This window comes from Hemiscyllium ocellatum, chromosome 18, assembly GCF_020745735.1.
Source record: "Hemiscyllium ocellatum isolate sHemOce1 chromosome 18, sHemOce1.pat.X.cur, whole genome shotgun sequence".
NCBI lineage: Eukaryota > Metazoa > Chordata > Chondrichthyes > Orectolobiformes > Hemiscylliidae > Hemiscyllium > Hemiscyllium ocellatum.
The window spans coordinates 29,355,890-29,365,869 of record NC_083418.1 but is presented as its reverse complement, the minus strand read 5'-3'; the positions used below and the strand labels follow the sequence as shown (position 1 = coordinate 29,365,869).

Here is a 9,980-nt window from a genome sequence, read left to right as displayed (position 1 = left end):
GGAGGATTGGAAAGAATTGTTTGTTGGTGGACTACGTTTGACTTTTTTTTAAAAATCAGATCAGCGATGACAAACTTTATATGTAGCTTAGGACACCATGGTAAGCACTTTTGTGGCTCTTAGCGTCACCTGTAGACTGTACCATTTGCTTTTCATGCTTTATGTAAGTGCAATGATTGAATCATGAAAAAGAATAAGGACAGATTTATGTTTTTCTTTAAAAACTTTAATAAATATGCACAATTAGATTACAAAATAATTTATGTGAAACGTTGATGCAAAGAGATAAAAGTTCTTGGGTATTGCAACAGACAAATAAATAGAGAAAAAGATTTCTAGTCTGCCTCCTACAGCTTTCTTTCAGCCTGGTTTTGGAACCTGGCTTTCCGCTGGCTCCGAATGCAGCGGCTCAGATCAATTTGGCAGAAGCAGCTCAGAGGATGGAAGAGTGTTTGAACCGCTCTCAATCACTCAAGGATTCCTTCATCCGCAACTCGAGTTGAGACTTTGGCTGTCTGGAAAAAAGATGGTATGACAGTCAGTGACCACAGCATCTTCTACCATTCTGCAACCATGTTATTTTTAAATATTTAATATTAGCCAAACAAGCCAGCATGTTAGCTTTCACATCTATTGAAATAAGCTCTCAACTGTACATCAATTGGAGGAAAGCACAGAGATGATCAACAGTCAAATTGTGAGAAGTCTAACAGTAAATTCTAAAAAAAAGATATAAATGCACATCATCATCGATATCTTTTATGCCTCAATTTTCTTCCTTTCCACTCCCACCTTAATGACACTGATTCACTGAGTAACCAACTCTGCACAAAGCAACTAAATTGGTAATGGGTAAATTCACAGGTAAGCCCTGAAACTCATCAATGCCCAAACACAATACTGGCAGTAACTAGGAGAGAAACTCTGGTCTATCTTTTGGTTTAGAGGCACTGAGCAAATTAGCTTCCATTGTTAACTACTTGGTTTGAGGTCAGCTAATTCATAGCAAGAGCCTGGAACCTTCCTGCTACTGGATATACAGCCGAATGCCAAGAGGCGGGTTAAGTTTTGAACCCGAATGGGTGACAAGCATTAGCATAGATTCCCAATAAATGCGTCTCCCAGCCGCCATCAGATGCCAAGGTAAAGGAGATACCTGGGAGAGGGGAATGGAGATGTGCTCCTGTTTTGGGGGAACACCGACCCGAGCCCCGGAATGAATGACTCATTCCCACACTGGGAAGGACCAACGTCTCAAACGCCCACAGAACCTGAGGCCGAAAGTTGGAGCTGCCGACCCCATTGCGTTACTCCCAGGAATTCAGCGCTCCACGTGGCGGAGCGGAGTTTTACCAGAGCCTTGAGAAATGAACAACTTTTTTGACCAAAAAAAAGCAGAAGACCGGGGAGCAGGCTGTGCAAAAGGAAAGCAAAAAACAGCCGCCGCTTGGAAAATTCAGCTGACTACAGGGTTTACCATAGTCCCACTGGGAACCCGAGTCAGACTGCACTAACACTGTGGGATATTTCCCCAATTAGCTGAGAGAGAGAGAGAGAGAGGGGGGGGGAAAGGGGGGGGGGGGGGAGAGAGAGAGAGAGGGTGGGGGGGGAGAGAGAGAGGGGAGGGAGGGGAGTCCAGTCACAGGGAGAGTCAGGAGGAGCACAAAATATAAACTCCTTGAGGGGAGAAGGAAGGGTGCAAGTCCTGACCTGTGCAGCAACGGGGAGAGGTGTTGGAGACTGAGGGCAGGTTTAAGGTGACCTTCCCAACACCTTCTCCTGTTGGTCCGGGGACGGACTCTCACTTTCCTGCCGGGATTTGAAGCTCTGAATGGCTTTCCTGTTCTTGAATTCGATGAGAGCCATGGTGATAGCCGAGTGCCAGCAGCTCTCCCCCAGGCACCTGAAGTCCATCTCCTTGTTGTCGGTTGTCACCACGGTGAAGTAGATGTACTTGCCGGTCCTCTCCACGCAGTCCACCGTCCGGATCTGCTGGAGGGCCAGCTCCTTCCTCCGGGAACGCTTCTGGCAATCCGGGTAGAGACCGACACTGTCCCGGGTCAGGACGCAGTATTTCTTCTTCCAGAGCTGCAGCAGGCTGTCGCTGCGCTTCTCCAGCACTCCCTCCTGGATCACTTGGGTCCCGTCTGTGATCTTCATTCTGAGAGTTTCTCTCTGCAGCGTTCAGGTTGCTCGCACACAAAACCCTTCACTGCTGCTGCTGTTCCGCCGGCTACACTCTCACTGAAGACTGAGAGTCTTCCTTCCTTTCTGATAAAGAGTCGCGGCCCCAATCCGCCCATTTCCTGCCTCGCCCACTGCACGATGATGATGAACTCCAGGCTTGGAGGAGGGTCAGATTCTCCTCCCCACTCCCAACATCAAAGCCCTTTGCAAAAGGACAGACTTTGTGAAGCAGGCGTTTCCTTCGTCTGCCTTTCAAATCGAATTTGTTCAAACATGGGCAAAAGAAAGGAGGGGCCCCACACTGCCCTTATTTGGGAAAATCTCCACTGAATGAGGATTTTCCACCTCCCCAAGTGGTTTTGATGAATCACAGCGCGGTTACAGCACAGACGGAGGCGGTTCTAAATCGACTTGTTTTATTTCCCTGCTCAGGTGATCATCTAATTCTCTTTCGCAAGCCACAACTGAAATGATGCCCACCGCACTTAGATTACATTCCAAATACTAACGCCTTGCTGAGAAGTGAAGGTTTATCTCATGTCACGTGCCACCATCGCCTTAAATTATTGTCCTCTAGCTCAGGATCTTTTCAGTGATGGAAACAGTACTTTCTTTTTGACAACTCCACCCAGACCTCTTCTGATTTTGAAATTTTGAATCACATCTCCTTCCAAGTCTGTCTTCTTTGGAGACATCAGTTATATCATCTCCAATATATTTGACACTCCCTTAACTCACAATCATTTTTATTTTCTGTACACCTTCTGTAGCCTTCACATTTTTCCTAAAGTGGTGCCCAGAATTGGACACACTATTCCAGTTATCAATATTTTCTTTCCAGCTTTATCACAGCTTTCTTGCTTTTAGTTCCCTTGAGGGGACATGGCTGACCCAGGTAAGGCCAGAATTTGTTGCCCTTTAGAAAGTGGTGGTAAACTGCCTTTTTGAATGCAGTCCCCCAACTGGTGCAGGTACACCCAGGGAGCTGCAGGAAAAGGAGTTTCAGGATTTTAATCTCATTTCCTCAATTATTAAAACCCAGGATCTGATGTAATTTATTAACCGTTCTCTCAACTTGTCTTGCCATCTTCAGTGATTTGTGTACAAATATTCAAAAGTTCCCCCAGCTGCTGCACCCATGAGAGTAACATCCTTTGTTTCCCATTTCCTGCCCTCTTTCTTCCAGCCAAATATATACCACTTTAAACTTTGAAGCAGGAAAGTGTGATGTAGCGCCTGTTATTTGAAATCTATGACTATTTTCAGCACAATCACACTGCTTCCCAGCATTGTGTAATCTGCATACTTTGGTATGCAGGGTACAATTTCAAAGTCTAGATTATATCTGAGGTAACTCTTGGTTATCAAGTGTAAGTAATTGTTTGGAAATGATACTTCCTGCATTACAATGGGAAGAAAATTCTCAACGGACAGGACATACTTATCAGCACATTTAAATATATAACTGAACATAACATTTTTTTTTTTACAGATTGAGGTGGAAAAATCTCATGATTAACATTCATTTGTGATATAGTTTCACTGCACTAGAATACAGATACAAATCCAAGACATGTTTAATATTAAGTAGAATAAAGTCTCTAAACCACATTACTGTAAAAAAAAAACCCTTTAGATATTTAAATTAAATCTTCAGATTAAATTTTAAATGCAGGAAACATATTCACGCTACAGCTATTTTATAAAATTCATGTAGAGAGTGAAGTTCTTTTTAATGAATTAAATAAGCTTATTTTTGGCTGACACTTAAGTGAACACTTACCAGACCAAAGGGCTCTCTCTTATTAGAGAGAGATGACTTATGATGATTTAACCTGAAGGAGAATTTTCATGGTAACCTCAGCTAGCTTGAGGATTGAACACACTGTTGACATCATACTGCTTTGCAAACCAACTGTCTAGCCAACTGAGCTAAACCAACCTCTCACACTTCAATGCATTGGTGCATTATCCCCAACACTAACACAGTTCATGATACCAATGAGAACTGAGTCTACCTGATAAATAAAGCCAGTCACTTGCTATTACCATATACGTCAATTACAAAGGTATCACTTGTAATATATTGAGTGCTATTTCTGGCAATTTATTACATATGTAAACCGTACTTAATAATTTAAAAGTAACCGGGGTAACCGAACCCGTGGATACGGGAGTTGCCCTATAATTCAAAACAAAACAGAAACAAATCCAATTGAGAAGGGGAAAGAGATAAACCAAAGAGGGAGAGAGAGAGAGAGAGAGAGAGAAAGAGAAAGAAAGAGATCTCGATTGCTGAATGAGAATACCTCATGGAGCAATACACATAAAACTGGGAAAGAAAATGAACAAAGGTAACATAAACTGCTGTAGCTCTTGGCCACAAAATATAGTAATAGTGAATAATCTGGGTGAATTCTAAAATAGTTCACAGCAGCACAGTGCACTTCCAAGCTAACTAAAGTTTTCAGTACACAACAGAAAGAAATTATAAAATCCAGGTAATGCAAATTATTCTGATACTGCATCCACACCTGCAATGTCCTTGCACTGTTCTGCTTGCTCTACTATTGCAAAAATATTTAGGCATTGTAAGCAATACAGAAAAATAAACAGACTGTTACCTACCTTAAGGCACCTGAACTATGAGGAGATGGTAAAAAAGATGGGATGTCGCTTTCAGGTATTCAAAGTGTAATCGAACAGATAAACTGAATCTCAATGTTTTAGACTGCCATAAACTCCTGAACAGGCTCGAGCTTAGGAGAGGAAAGAATCACAGTTTAAAGTGCCTTAAAGGTTATTTGATTGCCGCTCTGGGAGGCAGGTAAATTAGAAACACTAAGTGGAAATTGGGAAATATTGTAGATGTTTTTATTAATATCTGGGTGCAGCTAAATAGATTACATTGTCCTTTATATTCCTTTATGTACTGCAAAACATCTGGAGATCAAAAATAACCTCTGAATTCCCCAATTAACTTAGCTGCATCTTGAGTCTTCACCCTCATAAAACATTCTGTGTATCTGTTCGCCATGCTGGGAATTTGTGTTGCAGACATTTCGGCCCCTGTCTAGGTGACATCCTCAATGCTTGGGAGCCTCCCGTGAAGCGCTTCTGTGATCTTTCCTCCAGCATTTGTAGTGGTTTGAATCTGCCGCTTCCGGTTGTCACTTTCAGCTGTCCGCTGCAGAGGTCGGTATATTGGGTCCAGGTCGATGTGCTTATTGATTGAATCTGTGGATGAGTGCCATGCCTCTAGGAATTCCCTGGCTGTTCTCTGTTTGGCTTGTCCTATAATAGTAGTATTGTCCCAGTCGAACTCATGTTGCTTGTCATCTGCGTGTGTGGCTACTAAGGAAGCGACAGATTCAAACCACTACAAATGCCGGAGGAAAGATCACAGAAGCGCTTCACAGGAGGCTCGCAAGCACTGAGGATGTCACCTAGACAGGGGACGAAACGTCTGCAACACAAATACCCAACTCAGTGAACAAAATCACAACAACGAGCACCCGAGCTACAAATCTTCTCACAAACTTTGAATATTCTGCGTAGGTCTGTATTAACAAAATACTCAGGTCCATTGGATGAAACTCTTGGATGCAATATTGTAATTATATTTATGTCTGGGATGTTCCCCAGACTGAAAAATATAAAGGAGTCTGAAAAGAGTAGCTAAATAACAGAATTATTGACAGTAATAAGTTAAATGTTATGAGGCAACTATAATCCAACTGAAACATATATAAAACCCCAGAGGGCATGATTGGCTCCTATGTATATCACGTGGCTCGTGCATAAGGATATGCCATTCACACAACAAAATATCTGTCCATGTGAAAGTCTTTGTGTATGTACTGTCATTGTTCTTTAAAATCATTTAAAATTAATTTTAACTTTCAAGAGACCATCCTGTCTAAAAGATGGTGCTAAACAGAATTATCAGGATGACAGTAACATCTAAAGCTGGTTTCAATTGCCTAACCGAGTCTGGGAGGAATTTCCCAGATTTAATTTCCCGAAAATGACCTGGGTTTTTAATCTCTCTTTGCTGCTTTTGGAAGACGTGAAATTTTTTGGATGAGATTGCAAAATATAATTATGTTACAATCGGCATCAAAATTGTATGTTGACGAGAGGCTCTTTTCCTGATTGTCAGTGTTTGTAAACATGTAGTTACATCTGAGTCTGTGTATTTTTTGGATGATTTCTACTTCTGTATGTCCAGATAGGCCGGCAGAATGACCCCTCAGAGAAAGAGACAACTGATGCCCATAGATCTATAGCTCAGTGGGAGTTGGCACTTTCAGAAAAGAGACCAAAGTGAAGGTGGGACAAGACATGCTCAAACATCTCCTCAATGTTTAGAAAATAGGCAAACTGTTGCCGGGGCAACAGGTGAAGTATCGAATCTGGATGATGTGGTTATTATGACACATACACAGTCTGTGAGTGTTCTCCTTAATTGCGACTTGAGTGTTTAATGTGTGTGTGGAGGCTCTGAGGTTATCAGGAAATAGCACAAGGAGTGGGAGACATGATGAAAGCTGTGACTGAATGTCTGTAGACTTAACCAGACAATCACCACCTCCCCCACTTCCTTGGGGAGCAATAAAGATCAGAGCTACCCTACAACTTCCTGCTCAGCTTCTATAATTGGAACCACGGGCTGAATTCTCTCAGCCCCATTGAAATGGCTTTGAGATGCTATAACTCTGGAAATGTCAATGGACTTGCACCAATTCGACGTGTTCCTGTCTTGTGCCCTTTTCTTGAAATCATTGATTAATTCAAATATTTGTGACTGTACAAGGGCCACTCACTCTGTCAGAAGCTCAGCAATGTAACACCAGCCATTTCACAATGGGAGGTCAGAGATGCAATATTTTTGAGGCCATTCATTAATTTTGAGGTTAAAAATCACAATGTTCAGATGTTCTCCCCGATCTGAAGGCATGTCAATATAGCTATCTAATGGAGACTGATGCCTCATGCTACACAAACAACTGCCCTTCACCTCCTTGGCACCACTGCTGCTCCAGTTGCAAGCCCAATATTCACACTGTTGAGGAGACTGGTGGCCATATCTGAAACGTGTCAAACAGATCTCATTGCATGGAAGCAGTCCCTAGTTCAATAGTTTAATTTTTAACTCCTGGCAGATTGCACCGAATGCCCTGCCCTGGCCCTTTCCAGGTCCCTGACCCAGAAATGAATCTGACATCAGGATGGAAACCCACCTGGCAAACCACAGCCTGTTGAAATAACATACACACAATCTTAAACACTTTTCAAAGAAAATTAATAAGCCCACTTGTTCCTACCTAGATCTGATCTCTCATATTTTTTGACTGAGTGAGTTTCCACAATGTCACTCAAAACAGGCAGCAGCTTCACTATGATGAACATTGGATCCCAATGCAGTTTTCAAGCTTCACGAAATGCCAGGTCCTCCTTGCTTGCTTTTGGGCAGTGGCAAAGGGCAATAGTTTGTCAGAGGAGTGCAGGCAGAGCCAGGTCACTGGCACCACACAGGAGGAGGGGATGAGAAGAGTGGAGGTGCAATGGCAATAAGGATTCTACAGTTCGAGGATCAGACAGGTTGTCACAGAGTAGCTGCACAACATTCTGGGGAGGTGAACAGTAGGAGGTCTTGATCCACATTGGTATCAAGAACATACTGAGCAAAAGGGATGAGCGCCTGAAACCAGATTTTAGGAAAGAAATTAGAAAGTACAATTGCAAGCAGTGATGGCAGACTCCCAGTGCCACATACCTGTAAGCATAGGAATAGAGGAGCAATTGAACAGATGGCTAGAGAAGGGAGGGCATCAGATTTCTGAGGTACTAGGGCTGGTTCTGGAGTAGGCAGGTGATTAATAACCTGGAAGAGTTACATCTTAACAAGACTGGGACTGATATCTGCACAAGAGGATTTGCTAGTGCTGTCAGGTGAGGGTTTAAATGAGCATGTCATGGGGCTAGGAAGCCAGGATTGGGGGGGCGGGGGCAGGGTGGGTGAATGGGGGGGCATTAGGGGAGGGAAGTGGCACTAAAGTGGCACTCAGATTTCAAGGCGCTAAAACTGGTAACAGGAGGTTAAAAAAAAGTAGCAAGTGAAACGAGAAGGCAGACAATATGAAGGTGAACACCAAATCAACAGAATGCAAAATAATGACAAAAAGGCAAAGTTAAGGGCATGTACCTGAATGCACGCAATACGCACAACAAGACAAATTACTTGAAGACACTGAGGTAAATGGATATGATCTAATTAACATTACAGAAATATGGCTGCACAGTGGCCAAAACTAGGAAGTGAATATTCAAGGATTCTTGACATTTGTGATGGGCACACACCGAGAAAAAAAAAGGTGGTTTGTACTGATAACAAGGAGCAGGGTCAGTACATTAGTAAGGGAAGATCTCAGATTGAACGAACAAAATGTAGAATCTGTCTGTGGGTCAAAGAAACAGAGACGAACATTCATGGGAGTTGCTTAAAGGTCCCCAGCAGTGTTGGTAGTGTGGGGAATGGTATTAATCAGAAGAATGGGGATAATACAATACTTATGGTTGACTTCAATCTTTACTTAGACTGTGTAAAGCTAATTAGCACTAATGCCTTGGAGGATTATTTTCTTGAGTGTATAAGAATTAGAATATCCTTTATTACTTTGTATGACAATATGATCTTCCAGAGAAGTACGTTAAGGAACTGAGTAGAGAGTGGGCTATTTTAGCTCGAGTATTACATAATGATAAAATGGCTAATTATTCCTTAACGTTGCCAAAGAACATTTGGAGAATTATTATCCCTTTGGCAGGTTGAGAGTAATGGGGAATCCCACAAGGATTAATACTCGGCTCTAGCTGTTCACAATTTGAATCAACAATATGAATGTCGGGACCAAATGTAATACTTTCAAGTTTGTGGGGAATGTGTGTTGTGAAGAAAATAGAAAACATTTTGAGGTTTTGGGGAGAGACTAAGTGGCTGATAACATAGCAGATAAAATATAATATGGGAAAATGTGAGAAAGAACAGATATGCAGAGTATTTTGGTAAGAGGTTAGAAAATATAGGTGCACAAAGGATCTGGATATCCTTGTTAATAAATCACTGGAGGCTGACAATGTTGTTGCAGCAGTTGATTAAGAAGGCTAACAGTGTGTGAGCTTTAAACACAAAAGAATTTGAGGACAGGAGCAATTAAGTCTTACTTAATTGTATAGCAGCTGCACCTGGACAACTTTTGGTCCCTTTACCTTCATTGCTGTCGGGGAGAAACTGGGTCTGTATTATCCAGAGTAAAGTATAGGAAGTGATCTCATGTGAAACTATTTATGAAGAATAGACATGGCTGATGAAGGTAAGATGCTTTCCCTAGTTTAGAACCAGGGAACAGTTTCAGAATGAGGGAGAAGCCACTTAAGACCAACAGAGGAGAATTCCTTTTTTGGCTCAGAAGATTGGGAATCTTGGGAATCCCACAAAGGGTTCTGGGAGCTCAGTCATCAAGTATGTTTAAAATACAGGTTGAGAGACTTTTAGATTCCAGTTGTGTTAACAGATGGAGCAGTCTTGACAGACTGCATGGCTTTCTCTTGCTCATACAACCAGCAGTTCCAGTAATCTGGAGTTTGTAGTAGGGAAATCATATTGTTTTAATGTGATTATTTAAATTAGAAAATCACCCAGGCCCAATACTCTAGCACCTGAAGATCCTGACAGATGCTCAGGAAAAGATGGCAAAGGCTCAGACTATGATTTTCCAAATGGGATGCTG

At 42.2% G+C, this 9,980-nt stretch overlaps 1 protein-coding gene across 1 annotated transcript; it reads right to left on the bottom strand.

Annotated features, from left to right (window-relative positions):
- Positions 1-222: 222 nt before the first annotated feature.
- Positions 223-2,285, bottom strand: phlda2 (pleckstrin homology-like domain, family A, member 2). Its single transcript, XM_060838444.1, has 2 exons — positions 1,711-2,285; positions 223-515 (listed from the first exon to the last, which is right to left on the bottom strand). Exon 1 carries the CDS (start codon positions 2,158-2,160, stop codon positions 1,753-1,755), a length of 408 nt encoding a protein of 135 aa, XP_060694427.1. The 5' UTR covers positions 2,161-2,285; the 3' UTR covers positions 223-515; positions 1,711-1,752.
- Between the last annotated feature and the right edge of the window lie 7,695 nt (positions 2,286-9,980).